General features: G+C 32.9%; 2 protein-coding genes across 5 annotated transcripts; one reads left to right on the top strand and one right to left on the bottom strand.

Moving 5' to 3' along the window:
* The first annotated feature begins 2,635 nt into the window (after nt 1-2,635).
* LOC115968882 (phosphoglycerate mutase-like protein 1) lies at nt 2,636-11,711 on the top strand. Of its 4 annotated transcripts, none has more exons than XM_031088414.1 (10): nt 2,636-2,848; nt 5,122-5,189; nt 5,267-5,451; nt 5,583-5,662; nt 8,848-9,010; nt 9,510-9,584; nt 9,744-9,832; nt 10,407-10,526; nt 11,088-11,132; nt 11,209-11,711. In XM_031088414.1, exons 1-10 carry the CDS (start codon nt 2,679-2,681, stop codon nt 11,324-11,326), a joined length of 1,113 nt encoding a protein of 370 aa, XP_030944274.1. In that variant the 5' UTR covers nt 2,636-2,678; the 3' UTR covers nt 11,327-11,711. The 4 variants fall into 4 exon arrangements, with proteins under 4 accessions (XP_030944274.1, XP_030944275.1, XP_030944277.1 ...); XM_031088415.1 differs by having other exon boundaries at nt 2,642-2,916; nt 5,344-5,451; XM_031088417.1 differs by having other exon boundaries at nt 2,760-2,848; nt 5,344-5,451.
* Nucleotides 11,712-12,698: 987 nt separating this feature from the next.
* Nucleotides 12,699-26,284, bottom strand: LOC115968627 (fatty acid amide hydrolase). The gene is made up of 21 exons (XM_031088063.1): nt 26,149-26,284; nt 25,856-26,034; nt 25,605-25,714; nt 25,399-25,459; nt 24,600-24,790; nt 24,391-24,520; nt 24,141-24,218; nt 23,895-24,042; nt 20,946-21,058; nt 20,784-20,859; nt 18,673-18,744; nt 18,019-18,070; nt 17,397-17,477; nt 17,220-17,303; nt 16,933-17,036; nt 16,695-16,787; nt 16,170-16,238; nt 15,629-15,693; nt 14,190-14,251; nt 13,104-13,199; nt 12,699-12,989 (listed from the first exon to the last, which is right to left on the bottom strand). The coding sequence occupies exons 1-21, from the start codon at nt 26,160-26,162 to the stop codon at nt 12,927-12,929; spliced, it is 1,941 nt and encodes a 646-aa protein (XP_030943923.1). The 5' UTR covers nt 26,163-26,284; the 3' UTR covers nt 12,699-12,926.
* Nucleotides 26,285-26,604: the final 320 nt, after the last annotated feature.

Genomic DNA, 26,604 nt, shown 5'->3' with positions numbered 1-26,604 from the left:
CTCAAGGCCTCTAATTTTTTTTTTTTTTTTTTTAAATCATAAAGCCCAAACTTTGATTTGGGTTCAATGTGGGCCAAAAACTTTTAACTTTTAGTATTTTGTCTAAAACCTTAAAAAAAAAGAAAAAAAAAAAAACTAGCTTTTAACTTTTTATTACATTTTTAACATAAATAATTTTAATAATAAATACCACATAAATAAGCTATGACAACTAGATATTAAATTCTTAATCAAACATGGTGTTTTTTTTTTTTTTTTTTTTCCTTTTCTTTTAATTGGATGGTTGGGCAAGCCAACTCTAAACCTAGGCCACCATTTAGGCTATGGCCTAGAGCCTCCCAACTAGAGAAAGACCCTTAAATAATTAAATATAAGAAAATTAGGTCTAAAAAATTATGGCTTAATAGATATCCAATTCAATCACAATTAAATGAATTACTCATATTAAAAAGTAAGAATAAGGGCTTTTAAATTAAAAAAAAAAAGTATAAAATCAAATATTAATTAAATATTATACATTTTATTTCTCCACTTCTTAGAAGGTCCAAAAAATTTAAGGATTAAAACATATTCAACCAATCAGTGAATTAGTCATATTAGTTTGTAAAAATAATAGTTTTTTATTGATAAATGTATAATATAAAATATTGATTAAATATTCATATTTAAGTTGATTATAAATATAGAAAGGCCCATTTAAAATGGCCACCTTAGGCCTCTAGTTGTATTGGGTTGGCCTGAATTATTAGAGGAGGTATTTAAAACCTGCAAATCTCTACTAAAAATATTAGAAGATATTAGCTGAGTTAAAAAGGCTCTTGATAACTGATTGTTGCATGGTTTTGGAAAAAAAAAAAATCACTTTAAAAAAAATCAACTAATATATAATTATAAGAAAATTACTCATTAAAACAAAAATTCTTTGGTAAATTAAAACTACTCTGAAGTTTTTAGGACAACTCTATTGTAAGTTCTTGAAATCATGTAAAATTTAAGTTCACTATCTTTTGGATACGTGTCATCATCATGGTGGGTCTAGTGTCTGGTATAATTGGACACTAGACCCAAATCAAATCCCTTAAAATCTCACTGTTTTTAAAAAATTGTACTAAATTGGTAGATTCAATTGAGAATCAGGCTCAAAATTGGTCCAATTAAAACTAGGAAAATCAACAAAAAACCAGTAAAAATCTAGAATCGGTATCTTTTTCAGTTCTTTGACTATTCCAATTTTTAAAGGGTATTTGGTCATTTGGTTATTATATGAGGGTACTTCTGGCAAAGTAAATGTTTGTAATGATTTGAGGATATTTTTTGTAAAGTAAATTGCATTTAGTGGACATCGTTATCACATATTCGCAATTAAAACAAAAAGTACACCACCGTAAACACTTAAAAAGGGGGAAAAAAGAACAAGTAAAAACTATTATTCTTTCTTCTAAGGTGGAGTTTGGATAGTGTTTCCCAGTTTGTGTTTGCGTTGTTTTTCTATGAGTTCTGTGTATTATTTATAAGACCCGTATATACTTTTTTTAGTATAAATAACTTTAAAATTGGGTCTCACAATACTATTCACATAATATTATTTACACATTTAAAAATTATTTTGTTATATTGTCTTCAATTTTTAGCAATAAGCGGTATCCAAACAGACCCCATTTTTTTTTAAGAGAAAAACCCAACTACTAAAATGGTTAAAATTACAATCTCTTTTCCCATATAGATAGATAGTGTAGAGATGGAGGTGGAGTTTGAATCACATATATTAGACACTACAAAAAATACTAGGCTATTACTTGAACCTCACATCAATTTTACTTAAAAAAACACTTACAAGCAATTACTTTTTTAAAAATCAACTTACAAGTTAATTTGATAATGAATATTTTTGTTAGATTCATTTGATAATGATTTTTTTTTTTTGGGAGAATCCATCCAAATTTCTTTAAAAAATTAAGAAAAAGCTCATCAGCCGAAACAAAAAGTATCGATGTCTAGAGGAACAGACTCCATCCAGACAGTTAAAGAACAAAATCTAGCTCTCATTTGATAATGAATAAGATGGATGCAATTTCAACACATAATAAATGAAATATTTTGTTTTAAAAAAATCAACCAAATATTTTAAATATTATTTTGTGATTGGTAAGATGTTAGTTTTATTTATAAAACTTATATAGTATACAATTATTAGCTTCATTGCTTAAGAGAATATGTTGCGTGTAATATAACTTATTCTACCCTTCCTTAAAAGTTATTATGATTTTTGAGTGAAGTTATGATGTGCTTTTATTTTAAAACCCTTTTTCCTTTTTCTCGTATGTGTTTGTTTCTCAAAAAAAAAAGGAAAAAAAAAAATGAAATACTCCAATTAAGAGTCTTATAAGTTATGACTCAATAGAGATTAAAGATATCTTTAAGTTCAAAGTCTTCTCTCACAACTATCAAATAATAATAATAATAAAAGCCTCTAGAAACTAAAGTGAGATGCAAGTTTGTAGTTGTAACATCCAATTAAGCCATGCCACATATGTAAAAGGAGGCCTAAATAGGGTGTAGGGTGGTCCACTCCAGATTCGAAGACTCAAGGCACAATAGCCCATACAGTCCCAGCTTCTAAAAATAAAATCACAAAGGCAAGTTTCAGCAAAACTAGCATAGAACAGCGAAGTAGCAACATGACCAATATTATTAAAAATCCCGTTAATCCTTATTATTCAGAAATATATAATACGCTTAATCCAATCACAAGTATTCCTGTCACACTCAGACATTATCATAGGAAAAACAAGCAAAGGACTTGCATTCCCCTAACGTATCTCTCTTCCTCCACTTGCATTTCTAACAGGTCTCAATCTCACTCATCCCCACCCCTTCGTTCTCGTTTCTCTGCTCTCTGTTTCTCCTCTAACCCTGGTAATATGCCCTTTTCCCTAATACTCAAATAACGCACACATATATAACTATGTGGGTTTTAATTTTGAGTTATTTCATATGGGTTTTTATTTGTTTTTAAGATTGTTTTGTATATATCTTGGATTTATGCTGCTAAAGCTGGTGTCTTGGGATGAGGGTCATTGAGGAAATTTTCATGTAGCTGAGATGAGGTTTTGGTTTTCTTGATCTGTGAATCTTACGGGAAAATAGTACTGGCTTGATCTTTAAAGGTTTGATATTGTGTAAGGGAAATTGTATTGTGGATTGAAATTTGTGATTTTTGTACATTTTCATTTGGGATTTCTTATCTGGCCATAAAATTCTTGACCATTCCCATTATATACGTGCCCTTTAATGCTCATTTATTCAATAGCAGTAAATCTTGCTTATTAAATTATGCTTGTTATGTGCTTCTGGTCTCGTTGTTCATGCTTAAGAAAACTTGGCTTTTGATTATATGGAATTTAAATTAACCCGATTAAAAAAAAAGAAGGTATTGTTGGTGGGGATTTATTGGAAATGATGCAAAGAGAACACCTTTGAGGCGTTATTTTAAGATTTTATCAATTCATTCAAAAAAATTGTGGACCTATAGATTCCATGAACTTTGGAATTTATCAAGAAAAAATAAAACATTTTAACTTGGAATGATTATCAAACGTGTGAAATTTTTACAGCTGTATAAGTGTTCGTTTGGATTGAAATGAAAAATTAAAATTATTTCACTATTCAACTTATTTTTGTTACTATTCATAGGCTTCATTATACTTTTTGGCACTATTTATGTGCTCATTGTAAATTCCATGAACTTTGGAATTTATCAAGAAAAAATAAAACATTTTAACTTGGAATGATTATCAAACGTGTGAAATTTTTACAACTGTATAAGTATGCATTTGGATTGAAATGAAAAATTAAAATTATTTCACTATTTAACTTATTTTTGCTACTATCATGGGCCCCATTGCACTTTTTGACACTATTCATGGGTCCTGCTTTCAATTAACTTTTACCTTCATCTACAGTACTTTCAGTAATAATTTTTCAATTTTAGCAAAATAAGCGGTATTCAAACACACTCTAAGTGTTTCCTAAAAGCCAACAATGTAGAAATTTGTTACACATTGGTCCAGCCTGATACATCATCACAATGTTGCTAATTGAGTTTGTTTCTAAAATTTTAACCCTATAACTGTTAACATTAATTTGACAGCCAATCCTGCATTTCTTGTGGATTGTTTTTGTTCTTAGAGTTGATGCTCATGGACATAGCTTTGAATATTATACATGTTTGATCACTTGCTTTAATTATACTTTCAGCTTTCTTCAGTGGACGAAATCTTCAGGTCCATGCTTTTAAAAGAAACCAAATTCTTTTAGCACCTCTATTCATTGTATATTTATCTTTTATCCCATTAGTTTAGTGATGGAACTTATTGACTGTGATCGTTGGGGGACATTATTTCTCCACAGTGTTGCATGGCTTTATATTAACCATGATTGCAGACCAGAAATAACAAATATTTTTCCTACTTAAGACCATATAGTTCTACGAATACATCTCTCCGAAGCTTTGCTTGCAAAATTTTCATCTTATGATGGTTCTCAAGAGTTTGGTTAATAATTCACTGTCAGTATCCAATGACTAGCTGTAATCTATTGATGATTTACAAGATAGTCTTTTAGATCAATGAGCAGGATTTACCTCTGAAACTTACTAGAAGAACATAGCATTTTAATGAAGTTTTCTTAGCTTCAATCCTCATTCTCCATGATAAGTCTGCTGGGTTGTCATGAAGACTAAAAACCTGCATATTGTTATTTATTAGAGATTTGCTTGAGACCCTTTTGCAATAGTGGAGCATTGGGAGCAATAATGTTTCTTTGGTATATAGTGGTTGTTTTCATATGGTCCACGACTCCAAACAGCTCTAGCTGTGGATCCTCTCACGGGTCATGGCCATACACTAAGCAAGTGATTGCTGAGTTAGCTGTTTCCCTTCTTAAACACACATGTTTTTGTTATATCTAGTCTATAAATACTAAAATGCATACATACATGTATTATATTTGTGATTTTGACCTGATGCTATCTTGAAATCCTTATTTTACTTGAAATGTTACAAGCAAATTGTTTTGTGCTCATGTTTTTCCAGTTTCTTACTTAAAAGCGATTGTCTTCAGTTGCAGATATGGATGGTGGTGCAGGCCCATGTTTGTTTCCATTGCACAGATGCAAAACTCTTCACCTGGTTGGTATCCAAATTTGTTTTCAAATTAGTTTCCAAGTCCATCATGGATTTGAAGCTTCTATACATTTTGTCTGAAGGACATTCAAGATTGCCTTCTTTCTTGGCTTTTGCTCGCAACTCAAGGCATTGTGGTCTTTTAAAACCATACATCCAGGTGAGGCATGCACAAGGGATCCACAATGTAGAGGGAGATAAGAACTACAAGGCATACTTGTCTCCAGAATACTTTGATGCACACCTTACACCACTAGGCTGGCAACAGGTATAAAGCAAGTCATTAAACGTTTATCCAAATTTTATAAAAATAGCTGTACCAAAATTTTTGTCTTGTTTGAAATAATGTAATACCCCCATGAGAATAATATTGCATTAATACTCTGGCTAATATTACAGGTTGATAATCTGCGAAAGCATGTTCATGCCAGTGGGCTTTCCAAGCGGGTTGATTTAGTTATTACATCCCCATTGATAAGGTATTGACATCAGCATTTTGTACACATATTGGATCTTGATAAGCTTTTGTTGCTATATTTTCCACGTCTGTGTACTATATCAATTTATAAAAAAAAAAAATTGCCACTTCTATGATATTAGAGTCATGCTTTTCTGATTAGTGTGGGCAGAATTATTTTATTTGAAATGATGTCTAGTGATTTTATCTGAAGCTAAAAAGTAGATTTTTTTTTTTTTTTTTTACTTGGATTGAAGTGAAAAAGGTTCTTGAGATACTCTTTTCTCTTTTCCTGATTGGTTTTGAAAGTTGCACTATAATGTGCTCTTCCAAATTTTATAGTTCTGGTGGTGTTACATAATGCTGATACAGCTGGAAGGAATTGTTCCATTTATGTTTTTTGAACATTAACTTTGTTGTTGATAAACTTGATTTTCGCGATCAAAATGACCACTTATTGGCTTTTATTGTTCAATAAGAGTGATAGACTATGGTCATGTTTGCAACAGATACAAGGCAATACACTTTTGGAAAGAGAATGTGCAGTTACTACACAGGATCTTTGATTCTTATATGAATTCCACTTGGTGCACTCAAAGTTTTGTACTACTTGTGTATGTGCAAACTTGCAAACATAGTTGTCAGTATCATACGATACGCGATACGTATCGTATTGTGCACAAAAAGTTCCGTATCGTAATGGCGAATTGGAAGTGCTTATAAATAGTACAATACAGTGGTGCATATTGTATCATAAAATCATGGTACCATACAATACATAGAAATATGCTTTAAAATGAGTTGTTTTGTTAAAATTTGTGCTTTTGTTTGAATCCAACAGGTTGTTAGACTTGTTTTTAACAAAAAAATTATTAGTTTAATTTAGCCCAATAAAATAACATATACATAAGGTTTTTTTCCCCTCTTTCTTCTTCAAAATTTGGACTACAAGCTTACACTTCACTTTCATATTTGCAAATTCTTTTCTTTACAATGAATCTGACAATATAATTATTTTTTAATTTTTTCGTTGTTGTTAAAAATCTAAGAAGCTAGAATGCCATGAAGAAATATTTTTAAAAAATTAAAAAGAAAAAAAAGAAGAGATAGTAAATGAAGAAAATTTCAATGAAGAAATAAATTAGCAAAATGATGAACATGATGATAACATTGACTTAGATGGAGTTGATTAGGCAAGATGATGAATATGATGAAAATAAATTATTATTTTGGGTCATTTGTCATGTATTATCACTTTTGAGTTTAATCAATTTGAATGTGTATGTTATAAACACAGGTTAATTTGATTTATTTAGTTAACTTGTTAAATATTATAAAATACGTTTGGAATATATTCCAAATTTATAATTTGAAAAAAAAAATAAAAAATCAATTCACAATACGATTCACATTTGACAACTATGCTTGCAAATTTGCATTTGCACGTGCTAATATTGTTTTAATCCTGGTCTAATAGTGGATGTGCCCAGAAACTCTTATCAATGTGATGGGGTGGAAGTCTGTGTGTACATTGTCAGGCTTCAATGATATTTTTATTTTTCCTCAAGCTCATGAATGGGTTCACAAGAAAATCTCAAGGGTAGATTTCTTGAGGAGATGGGTTTTTCAGAATATCTCTACTTAATTAAGCATTCAGAGTTTCCTTGAAAATGCAGAAACTGTTATTCATAAAATCAGTCCATAAGTGATTCATTAGTTACTTACATTTACAATCTCCATCCTGGCACGATCTAAATTTGTTGTAGTTAAAGTGTTTAATGTAAATACTTTGGAATTTCAAAGCCTATAAAAGTCTTCTTCTTTTTTTTTTGCTTCAGCGTTGACGGTTCTCATGTGTTAGAATCCTGGGAATTGAAATATCCTGTCTTGATGTACTTTCAAAACTAGCATGAAATCATATAAATATATCACTTAAACAAATTCCATTATGAGTATTTCCACCTCTGTTGTTTAGATTTGAATACTCCTTGTTCAGCATATTTTTTATATTGAAGCGTAATTCTTGTAAACAACAATCAAATTGGTCATTAATGCTCCATTTTAGTTTGATTTTCAGAAAATGACCATAGTGGCCTTGACATTGACTGCTCACCTTCTTTGTGTTAGACTAGCGTCAGGACATGACAGACCAATTAGAACTTTTTTCATTTCTTTTTTTTTTGGGGGGGGGGGGGGGGGCGTGGGGGCAGTAAAAACAATTACTTTAATATATCACTAACAAGTCTTGTGAGGTGGATAGAGTTGGGGATTTGCAATTTTTTTTTGCTGTCCTGAAGAGTAGTGGTTCTTGCAATGTTGTCATCAAACAACTAAATATGTAATGATTTCTGATAAATTACAAATCAACAGGCCAATGAATTCTAGTTAAGATGGCACCTCCTCCCATTGTAAGAGCAAGGTGAGGGTCAAGTTGTTGTTTCAAGATGCACTTGGTGTGTGAGTAACTTACCAATAAAAGAAAGTGCAATTTAATCCATAGGACCAGAGAGGAAAACCTAAGGATATTGTGTTGCACCTCCTTTTCTAATGGATAATGTTAATTTGTGAGTTTTGATTGAGCTTGAAACTTATATACCCTTGGCTATACAATTGAACATAGCATGATATATGAAAATTATGCTATACAATTTAACATAGCAAAATATATGAAAATTATGCTATTCAATTGAACATAACATGCTCTTTTAGAAGCCTTTTGATTTTGGGATTGCATTTTATTCTTGTGAGATGCTTACATTTTATTGATTATAGTTCCCATGCAAAAGCTGGAGGCCAATTAGCAGATTGCCAAAAAATTCCCGTTTCTATGTTAAAATCAAAGGCAATTGAGAGAAGTATAATTTCATATAAATCTTGCTGGATTTATGTAGCATATATAGTTTATGGAAGTTCAATAAACTTGTGGGTACCGTTTGAGTAGTTTGAGATTTAGTCTGTTTAAAAGTCATTTATCTCTACAATAGCATTCAGGTGGAGTTGGTTCACCTGTAGTTGCAGAGCTCATTAACTCCATGGGTAGCATAATTGGCTAGGACTACGTCTCATTGGATGTATAAAAATATGGTGGCATTTTGTCTGTTCTCCTTTTGGAAGATGAATTTGTTTCATGTAGTTGTTATTTGTCCTGGGAAGACATGCATCAATTATTAATGTTGCAAAATTTTGCTTATGGTTACCTGATTATAGGACCATACAAACTGCTGTTGGAGTATTTGGTGGTGAGGGCTATACAGATAGGATGGATGTATTGCCTCTAATGGTGGCAAATGCAGGAAACAGTAGTCGTGCTGCAATCTCAAGTCTTAACTGCCCGCCAATCATAGCAGTAGAACTTTGTCGAGAACATTTGGTATGTCTTGTGAAAATAAGATATTTTTCTTTCTTGCATTTACACATGCATCCCATTGGAGGAAAGTGTATCATATTGTTGAGAGCTAATGAGTATAAAATCAAGCTCATGCCTACAAGATTTCTGTTAAACCTAGTGAGTATAAATTCTTTAAGCCATCTTATAGAAGAAATTCAATGCTTTCATAGGGAAGAGAGTCAGCCATTCCATTTGCACGTTGATGGTTTCAGAATTGGCCTGTTGTAATTTTTTGTTTTAGTTGGCTTGGTTTTTTCTAATTTTAATTGCACAAATTTTAGAATTCTCTAATTCAAATTGATGCAGAGGCCATTGATGGAAAATGTTCCATTCATTTCTATTAGACCAGAAATTTTTAATAATTGTGATGAGTTTGGTACATATTAATTGTTGCTGCATTCCTTTTTCCTTCAAGTGTTATCCGGTAACTTTGTTTATTGACATCTAAAGGTATTTTTGGATTGTATGTATCTGGTTGCAGGGAGTTCACCCTTGTGATAAAAGGAGGAATGTCAGTGAATATCAGTTCCTTTTTCCTGCAATTGATTTCTCATTGGTAAGAACTTAGATATCTAAATAGATCTAGAAACAGCTAGCAGTTATAATTTCATTGAGGATGCTTTTATCTTTTGCTGGCAGTACAATTTCAGGCGAAAATTAGTTGTTTCCTTTGGTTCTATAGTGAATAAAATTTATTATTACTATTATTTTGCAGATAGAAAGTGATGAGGATATATTATGGAAGGCTGATATTAGAGAGACGACGGAGGAAGTTGCAGCTAGGGGGTTGAAGTTCATGAACTGGTGACAAGCTTGTTTACTTATAGTTAGGCCCTAACATTCATTCAAACAGTAACTTATTGAAACTGCAACCATTTGTTACATGGAAGTTGGACTTCCTATTGTTCTATTGTGGTATCTTACATTTCCCTACTCCCTAGAAAGGACACATGATGCATCAATTAATATCCTGTGACTAACATGGTGTTCAATGTGCTGTCTTCAAATCTAACTTATAACCTTTTGAAGCACTAGGTTCATTTTAATTCATCACATGCTCATTGGTATTGCTAGCTTTGATCCTTTATTTCTCAACGTACTATGAACTTTCCAGCTTATCAATCCTTTCAAGATCCTGTCTTTGACAAGGACAAAATACATTTTGATTGCTCTTCGTGTTTCTCATAATTTGTATAGAACATGAATCTAAAGAGCCAATAGGTCCCAAGAAGTATGTAAAGTTATAAAGCTTTGATTGATTTCCTCAATATTTTCTCTTAGTTGTTTTTTTTTTATTTAGGTATTGTAAGCATATATGGTTATTCAATTTGACTGATCATAAGTGGAACCTCTGATTTTCTGTAAAATTGTTTCTCAGGTTGTGGACACGGCCAGAGAAGGAGATTGCAATTGTTACCCACAGTGGATTCTTGTTTCACACGCTAAGTTCATTTGGAAATGACTGTCACCCCTTGGTGAAGAAAGAGATATGCAAACAGTAATTATCCATTATGCCTTTTATTTATTTGAAGAATATTTTGACTCAATCTTTAAACATGAATCATCAGCTTAGTAGATAAGGATGCTCCTTTCAGGGTATTACCATGTTTTCTCCTAGGTACATAAGATATAATATTCACTACATAAGAGTTTTTGCCTTTCATTTTCCCAATAGGACTGATTGTCTTCTATTTTTGCCCCTCAAGGTTTGAACTTTTAGAATAAAAAATAATGAAAAGAAAATATTTGAAATATGTTTTTCATTTTGCTTTTTATATCATGCTTCATGATCTCTTCTCACTGCATGTACTTACATACTGTAACATTTCTATTTTTGCATCCTTGAGCTGTAATGAAATCATTAATGTATCTTTTCTTAAATCAATCTCTTATAATTTTTTTTTCGTTTTTGTTTTCTTAAATATAGGATTATTATAAGCATATTACTTCAAATAAAAATTAAATAGGAGCTTGATGTAGGGTTTAATTGACACATCAATGTCTCCTTTTGTCAACTTATTCACGAATAAAAAATAACTATTGCAACATGTACTTGCAGCTTTGCAAATTGTGAGCTTCGTTCTATGGTCATTGTTGATAGAAGGTGAATTTATGAACTCTTCTAAACTGTTGGTGAATTTTTTTGTTCAGGATTCTTATGACTTCTCTTGTTTGGCCAGTATGACAGGTTCAGATGCCTCAACAACTAATTATCCAGGAAAGATCCCTGCTGGGCTGGACCGCCCTAGTGATGTTGTGGACGAGAATAAACTAGACAAAGAAGGGCCAGATTCTTGATTTACATAGAAAAAAATGTGCCTTGAGGTTCATGTAGCAAGCAAATTGGAACATTCAGTTCCATATACTAAATGCATTCTTTGAAGCGTGGGCTTCTCTTAAACTGCATACCTATTATCCTATGTGTTGTGGTAACATACATTTTGAAATTGATTGTTAGATAAAGAGGTTTTATTTAAGTTCGGCCACTCAAAAAGAGATGGACAAAAATTCAATTTTGAGGGAAAATTATAATGAACTAGATCTTAGGAACAATTTAGTAGATCTGCAATCTTCAAGGTTTAAGAAGGGGTCGTTTATAGTGCAGCTTAGGCCTGTTCATGTCCATTCCCTCACTATACCTCTCGCCCGTTACAGCCATGAATGGCACAACTGTTTGTTATTACCATTATGGTTTTGTTGTGATGTATGTCCTTAACCATCATTTTACAGCACTTAAGGGAGGTGTTTAGTACATACACTTAAAAAGATGTATTTTGTTGTTTGAAAATATGTGTAGGTGAAAAAGTGTGAAAATACATATAATGTTGTTTAAAAACTGAAAACATGTGTTTGAGTAGGTATACTAAATGGGGCCTAAACATTCCCACATCTTTTATCCCCAAAGTGAAAGGGTCAAATTTTTAAGAGATGTATTATGCTAGTGTAGAGGTTGGACCTTGGTGTTACAGCTTGTGGGTGTCTGTGAATCAACCTTTCCAAAATGGGAAGATTTCCCACTAACAATTTCTTCAACATCTGGCAAATATGGAAGTTTTGTGCATTGTATACTATGCTTTTATCTGTTATGCTAGTAAATTGACGTGCAGCAGCCGGAAAAGGGTGCTGGCAGATAGGAGCAGCTTTAAGGTGTTTTGAGTTTTGAGATCAAAAGGTGAGCAGGGATGAGAAGTGTCTTATAAACATACTATCACAGAGTTTTGATCTGACTAATGTAAATTTAAGTGTGCATCTTAATACTGTTTATTTTGCTGAAAACTAAAAATAATAATAAAATAATTTTTAATTACTGTTCACTATTGGGCTACTGTAGCTTTGCCTTATTGCAAGAGGCACTGGTCCCAAAAAAAAAAAAAAAAAAGCAAAAATACAAAAATGTGCAGAGGCAGACGTGATCCAAACGGGCCTTAAAAAAGCCAAAGCTGAGAGATGGGTGGGATTTTTCTGTTGTTTTTACTCTTTTCCAGGGCTTTATTTCAATCTTGGGATGCAATGAGGTTATGGACAATGGCTACCAAAAGAGTCTGAATGCCAACGCAAATCACTCTCGTCCATATATTGATAGTCACTAAAAGGAGTTAGATCTTATGCCGAAACCTATAAAGTACAAATTATCACACAATGCAATTAAATACTCAATTTCTATATGTTCTAATCAACAATAGCTTGCTTATATTATATTATTAAAAGAAGGAAAAAAAAAATTAACAATACGTTCCCAGCCGTTATTAATCCAATCGTGATTGTCCCATTTGGATTGATGTTGGATATAGACAAATTGGTTTAGCAAGGTAACATATGTCTTTTGATATTGACAACCACAGCAGTAAGAGCTGTGGCAATGTATAAACATTAAACAGCAACAGTAAGCCACAGCACTTTAATTAGTCTTCAGAACATCATAAAAAGTTGCAGGCTTTTTCCTAGACTTTGCACACAATTCCTGAAAAAATGACGAGTACTTTAGATCAGTGACAAGCACTTTTTTTTTTAACAAGTTGCTCATAGCATGTACTATCCATTTTCTTTCATTCAATAATATAATAAGAACTGATACCTCTATTGCAAATGCCACACGCAAAAGTGAAGCTTCACCCCATGGACGGCCTATCAGTTGCAAACCTATTGGAAGTCCTTGCTTATCATAACCGACCTGAACAATGAAGAATTACCCAAAAAGACAAAAAATTAGCCAACAGAATAGCAAACATAAAAGAGGTTGCAAAACACACCCAGAATTCTTGATTGGTCAAAGAATCTATCTTTGGATAGTGACTGAATGTAATAGGCTATTAAGTTACTTAGAGATGTCCAAAACTTAAATTGAGGAAAGGCTTTCTATGTAGAGATTTAAAAGTTTAATAACCTTTTGTGTGCTGGAGTAAGCTCCCAAATTCTTGAACTCAGTTCAATGGGTTGCATCTTGGATGAGTTCAAGAACTAATTGTTTTAATTTTCACAAAAAATTACATTTTTTTTTTTGGCAAAGAGGGAGAATAATTTGAGAGTTACCACTAAAACAAACAGAACATGCTTTTAAACATAACATGGGAGGGAAATCTTACAGAAATGGATGAGGGTAAGATTGAAGATTGTGTTCTCATGGTCACAATGTCTGGAAGAGGTTTCCACTTCTAGGATTCGTATGGTACAATAAATTGCTGGCAGATTAGTATATGATATGGAAGGGGGAAAACTGGAAGGAGTTGTTGCATAATTTAACAACATCAAGCTTGGGAATTAGGGGTTCATTTTATTTACATTAGAAATATGTACAGATATGTTTTAAAGTACCATAACAAAATTGATATGTCCTCCAATTATTTGGCACTTATGTTCTACTCAAGACAAGCAACATAAGATATTAAGAAAGTTACCATAAGTTTTTCCTATCCTTTCCTCTTATCTTTTTCTCTTTATCCTTTAGATTCAAAGTTTATAGATTGTGTGAAAAATTATCAAGACTGGTTGGAGTTGCTGCAACATTGGTTGTAAGCACAAATGGGAATTTCATAATTTGTTGTAAAGGTGGGAGTCCATTTCTGTTAATTGCATTTACAAGGAATGACAGCAGAGTACCTAACACATATAAACCGTAGAACACTTCCGATAGGTTTTTAAGAAAAAGAAACGCATCACTCACAGGCACAGAAATGGCAGGAAGTCCAAGAAGATTTGCTGCAATGATAAACCGCATAAGATCACCTGAAAACAAGAGGAGGGTATGCAAGAAAACTTTAAAAGATGGTGAAACGTGTAAAGCTAAAATATAGACAACAAAGAGAACTGAAACATAAAATTTAGTACAAATTTAGAAAAAATAGATAGAAAATGGAAATAATTGAATCTATAATAAGTTATTAATCAAAAAGACACCGAAAATTTGCCTATTGCACAATCTCATAATTTTGCAAAATTGGCATAATTGAATCTATGATATCAAAAAAGATACCAGACATGTGCCTAATGTACAATCTAAAATTTTGGAAATTGGAGATCATTGAACCTATAACAAATGTGTGTGTATATATATATATATATATAAATATAAACACTGGAAACAAACCAATGTAAAACCTCAAAGGGTCAGTTCTAGTTTCAGAATATGATGAATAACCTGAAATGTTGCAAGGTCTTCGAATCTCAAGCAGACGTATGCTACTTAACTTAGGAGCTATTTTCACATTAAGGACATTTAGAGTTATATACATCCATAAGTGGACTAACATGCTACATGGAAAAGGGTAACTGGGTTTGATGGGATGGAATGCTGTGGGAGGAGTATGGCAAGTGAGCCTGTGGCCCCTAGCCATCAAATAAGGTCTCGTGGCCTTATGGCCCTTATGTGGAGTTTCTTATGAGGCCATCTAACTTCATGTCAAATTGTGGCTTGCAAAGAACATTTTCCAGTTGCAGGGTTGGCATTCCCAATAACCAAGATTCTACAAAAACAAAGAGAACGTATGGATGCAACATAAATGTAAACGTTTACACCTTAGAATGGTGTCACATCACCATTTTCGAGTCAGGTTAAGCTCGAAGCTTGATATTAAACATGTGGAATCAAAGGCAGTTGGAAAAAAGAAAGGCAATAGTGCAGTAGATGGATTGAAATCAGATGAGGCATGAATCAATATTGGCCTGGTCTATCCATTTTATGACAATGCAAAAGACCAAAAGGAAGTGCGGTCGGACACACATTTTTTAGTGAGAAAAGATTTTTAAAAAAAATTACTTAACGTTTATTATCAACTGAACCACCATTTCACTCACAAAACATGCATGTAAGGTTTTAAATTATCACATAGCAACATGAGACTTATCCACCTTTCAAATTATAGAAACTGATGATAGACAGATGCAATTTATCATGCATGTGCAATTCTTTCATAAGCGTAAATGAAAAATTATAACCAGCCCCATCATTAGTTCATAATTGAAAATGACAACAGTAATTATAATTACAGAAAAGAAGTTAGGAGAAACATAAAGGCCCAAGGCAATGTAATTTGATTAGAAACAAACAATTTGACTGAAATTTCTCAAATTCATGTGTTTCAATGTGAAACATAGACAACAAACCTGTAACCTGCATATCTGTCTCCCCCAACTGAAGTGCACTAGGAGGTATTATGGGAGCTGTCATGCTGTTAGTGTAAGAAAGCATGTCAATTCAGTTATAATTACTTTGGAAAAAATCATATGTTGGTTATGAATGACAATCAATTAGACATAAACAAGTGCAAAAATCAAATTTGTATTGTTATTTGAAAATCACAAGGAGTAATAGTAAATAAAACTCTAAATACAGGCAAATAATTAATGTGTCTCCCAAAAACTGAGAAAAGCAGACCAAGTTCAGAATGCAATAAGCCTACATATAAGATTTATCACAAATTAGCCTATAAAAAGATCACAGCAAGGCTGGATCAGATATTTATTACCTTTCTAATAAAAGTTCATAGCATTTATAAGCACAAAAAAAAAAAAAAGGAAGAAAGGTACATAATAACTATTATATGTGATATATACAGATTCTATTTGGATCAACTTTTATTGTGTATCATCATTTGCTCCACTTTAGTTGCATTTATTACCACTGTAATCAATTAGGCTTACGTACCCAGTTGTTGGGGTCACTATGACATCAACCTTCTTGAAGATCTCCATGTGATGGTACATAAGCCTTCGCCTGAAGCAAACCAAAAAATATTTAGAATTAAATACAAAGAACTATCATCGTTTAGACCAAGTAAAAATAATGAGAATCTCACTTACTACATGGCCTTAAATGAGGATGTGATATACGTATTAAGTACATCAGATATTTCTGAAGGGTCACTCATAGAAAAATGGAAAAAAGAACACAATTAACACTCCTGGGTTTTATGTGTCATGCCCTAGAATGCAGATAAAATCGTATCTTTCCAAAAATAGAAGACCAGTGAAACTAATCTAAAAACATCACATAAACTACATGTGTTAAACATTTTTGGACATCCATGATTTTATGAGATTCGATTAACTATAGCATGCTTGTAAGGATTACACTCTTCAGCTGTAAATATGAAAAAAATTAACAATATGAACAATGTGCATGTAATGTTCCAAAAGAACTGAATTCTTTTTTATCATAATCTTGCCTCACCTAAAACACTGGGCAGCCACATAGTCTGTTGCAGTAAATGATCGAAAAAGTGCCATGCTAGTACGAGTATCATAATTAAACCTCACCCCTTTCCTACAGAAAGAAAAAAGGAAGGATTGGATTAAATATACCATCATCCTTCATTCTGAACAATTCCAGAAACTTGTGAAAACTCAGTTCTAGTTTTGGTATACAACAATCTACTAATGTACCTTTGCAAAGAGGTAAAGAATCATACCCTTCTTCACAATAAGGATTCACAGAAGACAGCATTTCAGATCCAATTGAAACAAGATGAGCAGTACGCATTTCATTTAGCTCAGGTATAACAATCTCCACCATCTTGAAAGATAATATGAAATATGTTGTATCTCAGCATATTATGACTGTATGAGAATGTTATTTCTCAATTTGAAACATAGTACTTCAGCGAAATATAAGCACCATTTTACTTTGAAATAAGTAATGCATAAAGAATGAACGATAAAAAAACTATCAAGCACATGCTAGTTATGATGGACTTACTTCACAACCATGAGTTTTTGACAGCAGATCTAGAATATCTTCACACTTATCAGAGATATCAGTCGAATTTACATCATTAAACCACTGCAGTAGGATAATCATATACTTATAAAATGAAATCTGATATCTAAAGCAGTTAAATTTAATCAACATCAGTGGAAACAAAAGTGAGATTACCGCTGTGTATTTTCCCAGCCGCAAAGATCCCAAAGCATTTAAACTGTCATTTGATGACAGTATTGGCAAACAAGGTTCAGACTACAAATCAGAAAAAAATAGACAATTAGTTACATTTAAATGAAATACAAAAAAAGAATAAATAAATAAATAAGGTTAATTGCAGCTGTCCACCCTTAAAAAAGGACCATGTAACTTGACAAAGCCTTAATCCCCACTAAATGGGAGAAATAAAAAGGGCCAATGAGTGACTGAAAACTTGGTTCTGGATAAACTAAAGTAAATATATTTGAAGACCTGTCTCACAATCAAGCAAGGTAGAAATACTGAACAGACAGCCTGAGCGGACAACACTATTTCATGACTATATTTGGACACAAGAATTATTATTAACTCTATAGCTATTATCAATTCCAAATCAAAAAGTGAATTGTAATCAACGAAGCATGCATCTTTCTTCCAGTTCTACATATTCCTCTATTGGAAAAGAAAAAAAAAAAAGAGGCTTCTAGCGAATTGAATCAAGGCTTAAAAAGTAGAATGTATGTAAACTTGTACATTATTTTGACAAGAAGGATTATTAAAGTTATTATATATATTTTTTAAAAAGGTTTAAAGTTACCGGTTTCAAACTGATTCTATCTGCAGGAGAGGAGCCCAAGATTGCTGCATACCTGATGAATTATCAGTCAATAAGAATTAATGAAGGAATACAAGGCAAGCAAATGTTTTCAACCAATTTTTTTTTTCTGTAACCAAGGCAATAATTTGGAACTGCATCAAAGTCAGATGTAATGGTTTTTCTTTTTTTAATAGGTAAATAGGAGAGGAAGGGAGAGGTGGGGTTTGAACCCCAAACACCAAGCACCACAGAGGCACAGAGGGTGTTGGTAACACTGGACAATAACTCGAACCCTAAATGTTGATGAATGTACAAAACTGGGACTTCAAGCAACACGTCCAAAAAAAGGAGACTGAACAAATGGATTATGCACTTCAAGCCATCTCAAAATTCTACAATGGCCCACACAATTGAATTATGATTTGGGAGAAGAATTAATGATTCATGAGTTATTCAATGCAGAACTACTATAAAAAAAAAAAAAAAAAAAGTAGAGCAATGCAGAACTTAGACATGTTTTACTGGAACTGACAATAATATATACTGTAGCAATGAAATAAAATTGGAGGGCTCTTTATCACAAATCCATTAGAAGATAGAAACTAAAAATAACACAAAGTAGTGATGAACATCTTCATAAGCAGAAGTGCTTACACTAGCATGACATCCTCCACTGTTGTCGCAATTGGTCCAATAATTTCCACGGTCCCTTTACCACATAATGATCTGCAAAGAAAAGGTTCCAAATATGATTTTCAATCACTCGTGCTTGAAAAACTCTTGCTATAGCATCAATAGTATCTTCAGTACATCAGCCAAATATTTAACATGTGAATAACGAGGACTCCCCCTATTTGCTATATTGAAATGATTACAATGATCAAAGCTGAAGCATGAGTCAGACATGTTGGATCCTAAAAATCGACGAGATTGTAGTGGTGAGCCTTTTGGTTTACCTTATACTTAAAACATACAGATTAAATTTTATCACATTAATTTACCTTCTTGCTGGAAAATACAAAAGCACGAAATTCATTTAGCTCTTGTGTACAGTGATGCCAAATTTAATACGATGTAACAGATATCAAATTAACAATTCTATAACCCATATTGTGCTAGACATATTGTGATTTGTAATATATTTATCAAAAAAAAAGAGAGGAAATTTTCAAAGATATTTCTTCATACAAAACAATTTATATATGCTTTATTGCTAAAATAAAGCATGTTACACAACAAGGCCACAAAACAGGATAATCATTATTTTAAGGAAAGCTTTGGTCAGCCATTGGTGCAAGGCAGCACAATCCGAGAAAAAGTTTAATCTCCCAAAGAAAAAACATCCTTGAACTGCTAAGAAGACTAGATTGATGTCTGCTTGAATCCTATCAAAAAGTAAATGCAGAAAAGGAAGTATTCAATTCTTCATCCTGAGATATCACATATGAAGATGTCTGAGGTCAGTGACCTGTTTCATCTACTATATCACAAAGACGCCTGCAGCTATTCCTGATGCAGCATGTAAGATTTTGTGATACCTTAACTCTTCTCCTGAGAAACTTTTTATTTATTTTTTAATTCCCAATTTACCCTAAGAAAGTTATTTTTACATCTGATAAGAGTCAATCATTGTACAGCCACAAAACAATGATATGAATGTCTGAACTGGGGCAAGTATTTGCCTGATATGAAGACACAGCAAACTCACTGATTGGCACAAATTATAAAAGGCTATGGATTAAGATTTTCTGCAGTGCTTTTGGTTTAATGCATTACACCACCTTTGCTAGTTTAGTACTTTAGTATCAATTTCAATGCCACCCAACCATTCATATACTTTAACAAAGAATGGAAGGTTCTTTTAATTGATAGGCTGCTTCATACTGGTCATACACGGAGGTTGTTTTCCAAAGGTCCATAGTAATTACATAATCTACCTTTGATAGGGACACCACAGTTTAATGTACACTAATTTCAAAGCCAACTTATCTTCCCCGAAGGATAATAAGAAACCTAATGACCTTTTCACCTCCTTACTAACATCTAGCATTATGTAAAAGTGGGAGTATAATATATGATGTTCCTTTTCAGGGTGTAGATTCAGCTAGAAGTTAGATAATCATGATTCTCAACACAACATAAAGAACTCAAGGCCAAAAACATGGGGTTCATGTATGACAATCATTTTCTTATAGCCAAAAAAATAGTAGTCTTAAAATGGATCTGTATGTAGATCACTTCATTTTGGAAGATACTCATTTTATTCTATTTTTCTTCCTCTACCCTTGGGCTTTTACTTATCTTTAATCAAATTTTATTGATAAAAAATTTAAGGATGTTTATTCTACAAGATTTAATATTTTTTCATCTTGATCATAACACGAGTCTTATCCGAATGACCACAAATTTCCACCATTTCCATTTTTTATATCTACAACAGAAAATGGTTGCTGATGGTCCTGCAGCAATATGAGCTCCAAACTTCCCTCACTCCAAATGTTAAAAATTACAATTACCACCCAGGCACTGTGTCCAAGGGGACTGACCTACTGAAGTAGTCAGAATAGAATTGACTTTTAACTTTACACGACAATAAAAAATGTGCTACTAAGTTCAAAGATTTTCCATACTCTTGACTAGAATCTTGAAAATATAACTGTTATTTAAATTTTTTTAACATTATCTATATCAGAAATGCACAACTGCACAAGGTACAAAATACAAGCAATGTGTCACACCCTGGATCCAATGTTTAAAGTGCTTACCCTTTCATATCTGTCCGTCCATAAGTTGACTTTAAGCCCACTACACCACAAAGGGATGAAGGAATACGAATGGAACCTGCCTTTTAACATTACATTAAGCATAAAAATCAGAAAAATAAAAATAAAAATCACTGGGCAGCCAGCATATTATATTTGCACAACCTCCACCGTCTGTTCCAAGTGCAGCAGAACATAGTCCAGAAGCTACAATTGCTGCTGGACCTGAGGAAGATCCACCAGTATACCTTTCAGGTGCATGAGGATTTCTTGTTGTTCTGCACTTCAAAATACATCAATCAGAAAATCTTTTATATATTAACTAGTGAGGGAGAAACAAGGAACTTGTACAACAAAGAAATTAAAATTAGGGGCTAAAAATCTTATCAAGACCCTAGGTCAAATTCAATACGTAAGTATACAAGAACATTTATTACTCAAAATAAAAATTATTCAAATACAAAAAACAACAGTTAATAACTAAAATTAAACATACGTATGCTTTAAAATTATGGAAAAGAGTAAAACAAAAGATAATAAGTGATGATATTCCAAATGAGCTATGCAAGTACACATGTATCAAAAAGAGTGGGGATCATCTTGTATATGTGTATTCTTCTATTCTCTTGTACTCATTTAAACCTCCTTGTTCAAAATCTGAAATGTTCTCTAGCTAGTATCTCTAAAAATTTTAATGAACAGTATATCAAGGAAGGCCACTATATCTTATACTCCATTAAAAACAGATTTGACACTAAATGAAGTATTAAAGGTCTCTTTGACGCCACATTTGCTTGCCTCAGCATTGTGATGACTAACTGCAACAATTGAAGAATTCTTGAAGCTACTAATATATGTCGGTTCATCCGTGTGGGAAACTTATAAGTAAACATTATTTTTTTTTAAAGTAAAATTATAAGTAAAAAATTACATGAAGTAATTTTATGGAAAACCTATATGTTGAGTGATATAGAAAGATAGATCATGTTAGCTTGGCTAAAACTCTTTTCTCTATGCTAGCCTAGTCATAGAGCTGGCAACCCAAATTTGCTACTTTAATTGATAAAAACATAATTATAGGGTAGAGTTGGGATTATATGGACCCTATGTAAACAGGTTGATCCAAACTCAAACAAGTTGAACCCAAGCTATGCTCACCAGCCCACCAACCTGGATAATTAAAAATAATCCAAGCCATCTTGAAACACATCCCATTGAGGCATTTGATTTTCATACCGTGATCAAGGTAGAATTACATACTTAAAATGCATGCCATGTATTTTTTTGATAAGTAATAGATTTTATTGCAAGAAAAGGAATACCCCATGTTCCTTGAAAAAATACAAAAAAATCAATTAGAAGCTGAGAGAGTTAGAAATCCAAAATGAAAATACAGTTGGTAAAACCCTATATCCAAGAGCATTCAAACAAAATTCAAAGCAGCAAGGACTTCAATTGCTTGATAGATCTCACACTCTCCTCAAAAAGTATGGCTGCTATGCTCTTTTTATACTAACCACATTATGCAAACTGGCAGCAAGTTCCATACATTCAAGGAATATTTATCTAGCCAATAGTACCAATTTGAAAGGAGGGAGGCTACTGTGTCCAGAAACAGCCAATGAATCCCAAACATCATAAAGACTTCACTCTAAAGTGTATGTGCAATCTCATAATGGATCAACAAATGATCCACCATTTCCCCATTGCAACAACACATACAACCTTATGAAAAAGATGAATCCTCCTCCATCTAAGTAAATTTTAAGTATAAAACTGAAAATTTCGACAGTTATTGCAAACATCCATGAAACAAACTAAGGTGATTCAACTAAATAAAAGCCTTGTGTTCATAAACAAGAGACAAACAGAAAAGGCAGTCACTCCAAGACCTGTTGATAGCGGAGTACTATATCCTACCATATAAGTGTTTTTAAACAAAAAATATATATTTGGATAAGTAATAAAAAATTTATTCAAACATTAAAATGAGAGTCACCCGACTATACACGATGTATACAACTGGGGACCAATACAATCAAGAACACAAGGAGGGACAGCCATCTAGGCAATATTGTTGTGATGCTGACCAAACTTCCCTTGCCAACATGCTAGAAGGTCAACCACAGACTTCAGCATTACCTAGTAGAGACCAAACAACATGAACACCATAGACCAGAGCTGGACTGCAATAGGACAAAAGATGATTTACTGATTTCCCACTGCGTTTATACATGTAACACCAATCTAGAATCCATAATTTTTGCTTGCGTTAAGTTATTAATTGTCAAAATTTTCCCCAAAAGCAGTCATTCGAAAAAAGACCGCTGCTTTGGAAGGAACCTTCGGCTTCCAAATGCTCCTCCAAGGGAAGGACTGATCACAAACACCCATCAATGCCCGATAATAGCTACTCACCTCAAAGCCCCAACTCTTGGCAGGAATCCAGCATAGCTAATTCTCACCAATACCCCTCAAAGAGACACCATATATAACATCCATAAAAGTAGACAAGGATTCCAATTCTCAATCTTGAACTGCATGCAAAAACTCCGTATCCCAATAAAGAACCCCATTGAGGAACTTCATGAGATCAAACAGTAAGCCCCCTTATCCCTACTAATGCTGAAAAACTCTGGGAAACTCAATTTCAAAGGACTATTACTGCACCAAACACCATTAAAATTTTACTCTTGGCCCATCTCCAATTTCAAACTGAACATAATGAGAAAAATTAGGCCATTCACTTCTAATAGACTTCCATAAACTTACCCTATAAGGACCAGCATGGAGTTAGAGAACCAACCTCTTCCTCCCCCCCCCCCCCCCCCCCCCCCCCTCTCTCACTTTCATATTTAACCCCTATTACCCTTCTCCAAAAAGCATCTCTCTCAGTCCCAAATCTCCTTATTTAAACAATTGCCATGTACTGATATCAAAGACAACATTTAGGAAAGCTATCAAGGAATAATTTGATTCATACATGTTCCAAAAAATTAATTTATTCCAATGAGCTAAAAAGCTCTAAGTGTGTTGATAATAATTAATGACTTAAATTCATAGATAAATTTACATTATAACTACATTATTTTAGCTGTTAAGAAATAAATTTACCCATAATTTGGATTATTTCCTGTTGTACCCATGCCGAACTCATGCATATTTGCCTTCCCTAAAAAGATTACACCACAGCTACGCAATTTTGAAACAGAAACTGAATCCTTGTTAACAGAGCGAAACTCATGCATCCATGTACTTGCACCTGTCATCATAGAATGACATTTTAAAGTTGTCTACTACCTTCAGAGACAGTCTCATGAAACCTTTTTACCATAAAAAAATATCTCAATGATTGCTTACCCTTAGATGGATGAGGGAAGCAATCTATGTCATCCTTGATTGCCATGAAAATCCCATCCAATATAGATAATGGTTTTCCTGCACAACCAACATTAAAAGGTGTCATAGTGATTAATTGGGCTATATTTCCACCACAGTCAACACAATCATGCTTGACAAAATTTTATATTAAAGTGGAATTATTTCTTATAGGTAAAAAAATTGTAAATACCATCATATGCATGAATGAAACTTTAAAATTCAGCATTACCTTCCTCAAACCTTTGTGTAGAGGCTGCAGCCTGCTTCCTGACTTCCTCAGCATCAAAGGAAATCAATAATGGTGTTGGGGGTTTCTTGCTGCTGAACTCTTTGATAACTGGGATGATGTACTCTGCCACCTATAAATTGAAATTGGAAGGTTCCTTTTGTAATCCAGTTGAAAATAAACACAACTCCTAGCTAGTAACAGCAACGTACCATAGATGGGGTCACAAGCCCAGACCGATAAGCATGGGCATAATCACGTATCTTCCAATACCGGAATGATGAAGCTGGTTCCACATTCCCACGGCTGGCAGGATCATAATGTGGAAGACACTTTAAGGCTGATTCAACTCGGTCCTCAGGTTTTCCGTATTCTTTAAGGACAACAACCCCATGTTCTGGTTCTAAAATTCACATCACGCTCGTTAAATTATTTTTCATGTTCAAAGATTTGTAAATTAAGTGCACAAGTTTAAGCACTATGTTGTGTGTGACACCCAATTTTCCTGTTACTCTCTGTACTTGTATGAAATGAATATTTGCAAATTGCTACTACCTTCTGTGGTTTTCCTGTTGGATGTTGGTTTTCCCACATAATGTAATAAATAAAACTAGAGATTGATGGATACAGTTATCAATTCCTTAAGTAAATTGGTTTCAAACCATAGATTTTCAAAGTACAGATTTTTTAAAAAGATCACTTTTTTTTTTCTTTTTTTCTGGGTACAGCTTTTTTATACAATCCCGTTTTCAAAAAGCAGGTTGAACCAAAACCAAATAATTAAACTAGCAGATGGTTAACAAAATAATAACAATCATTATTATTTTTAAATACTAATTAAATAAGATATACTAATATGAAGCAGCTTGATACCATTGGTAGCCATTTAACAGAAACCAAATATTAAATTTTAACTAAAATTGATCTAAAATCCTATCCCCCCCCCCCCAAAAAAAAAAAAAAAGTAATTAAAGAAAAGAAACTAATGAGTATAAGGAAAAAAATAAAAACCTTGAGGAGGGAATTCAGGTTTAAACATGGGAGCCTCAGGTATGACAGTATTCCGCAACATCTGCCAATCCAATTCTCTTATAGTCAACAACAACAACAACAACCCCACTTGATTGTTACACATAATTCAATCTAAGATATAACAGAAACTGAAAAAAAAAAAAAAAAAAAAAAAAAAAAAAAAAAAAAAAAAAAGAGACACAAACCTCAACCATTTTATTTTGCCTTTTCAAGTGAGACACAATCAGAGAACCCAACACCCTTGATTCCACTATCCTAACAAACAGCTTGAACACCGACCCCGTCAAATGCGGAGCTGAAACAACCATCATAGTTTTTTTTTTTTTAAGGAACAAGTAAACAAGGCTCTAACAACAAAGATTGAATTTTTGCACACATATATGAAAAATGAAAGCAACCCTGTAAATGAAATGGAATTTTGAGTATGTGGGTTGACCTTGGATTGTTTCAGGCTCGTACTTGACGGTGGACAAGTCAACGTCCTCTGCCGGAACCATGACACGCATTTTTACCATCTTTTTTAGTACTGAAAAATGAAACCAGAACAAAGAAGTTGTAGCCTTGTAGGTACTTTCAGAGAGGGTTTGAATGAATGAGTTGGCTAAAATTATGGTACTGAAAAACCAAACCAACCAAACCAAAACCAGGTCAGTGACAATGAATGAGTCGTTGAGAATTGAGCGGAGATTAAATACTGATAACTAATAGTAGTATCTGTTGCTTTCGTACACTGCAGTCTTCATTTAGAAAAAAGTGGTACAATGGCACAGTGGTGCACTTAATGCTGCTCTTTACCATTGCCAAATACCAATTTCTTCATGGAAAGTGTTTTCCACGAATGGAAGAGGTAACCAAGGAATTGATTGACTTTTGAGTGAAAAACAAAAAGTGTACAGTAGAGTTTGAGTAAATTGTATAAATTTATATATGGGTGTTTAGTTTATGTTTTTAAATAATTATTTTTAGTTTTTAAATAATATTATACGTATTTTTATATATATTTTTTATTGACATATTTTTATAAATATTTTTAAATAATAATTTTTAGTTTTTAAACACATGTACCAATCGTGCTCTATTTTGATAATTTGAGTTATTTTTTATATTCTACGAATCCCATTATTATAATTTTTTTTTGATGGGCCATTATTGTAAATATAGATCGTGTTGTAACTTGTTATCTAT

This window comes from Quercus lobata, chromosome 11 (genome assembly GCF_001633185.2).
Source record: "Quercus lobata isolate SW786 chromosome 11, ValleyOak3.0 Primary Assembly, whole genome shotgun sequence".
NCBI lineage: Eukaryota > Viridiplantae > Streptophyta > Magnoliopsida > Fagales > Fagaceae > Quercus > Quercus lobata.
The sequence above is the reverse complement of the archived record's forward strand: the minus strand, read 5'-3'. Positions and strand labels throughout refer to the sequence as shown.

What these genes read in the sequence shown, in the direction of transcription:
- LOC115968882 (XM_031088414.1), top strand. Translation starts at nt 2,679, where the DNA reads ATGACCAATATTATTAAAAATCCCGTTAATCCTTATTATTCAGAAATA. An exon ending in CACCACTAGGCTGGCAACAG is followed by an intron (nt 5,452 to 5,582) that starts GTATAAAGCAAG and finishes CTAATATTACAG; the next exon opens with GTTGATAATCTGCGAAAGCA. An exon ending in ATTACATCCCCATTGATAAG is followed by an intron (nt 5,663 to 8,847) that starts GTATTGACATCA and finishes ACCTGATTATAG; the next exon opens with GACCATACAAACTGCTGTTG.
- LOC115968627 (XM_031088063.1), bottom strand. An exon ending in GGAAATAATCCAAATTATGG is followed by an intron (nt 21,059 to 23,894) that starts GTAAATTTATTT and finishes TTTGAAGTGCAG; the next exon opens with AACAACAAGAAATCCTCATG. An exon ending in GGCTGGGAAAATACACAGCG is followed by an intron (nt 17,304 to 17,396) that starts GTAATCTCACTT and finishes ATCCTACTGCAG; the next exon opens with TGGTTTAATGATGTAAATTC.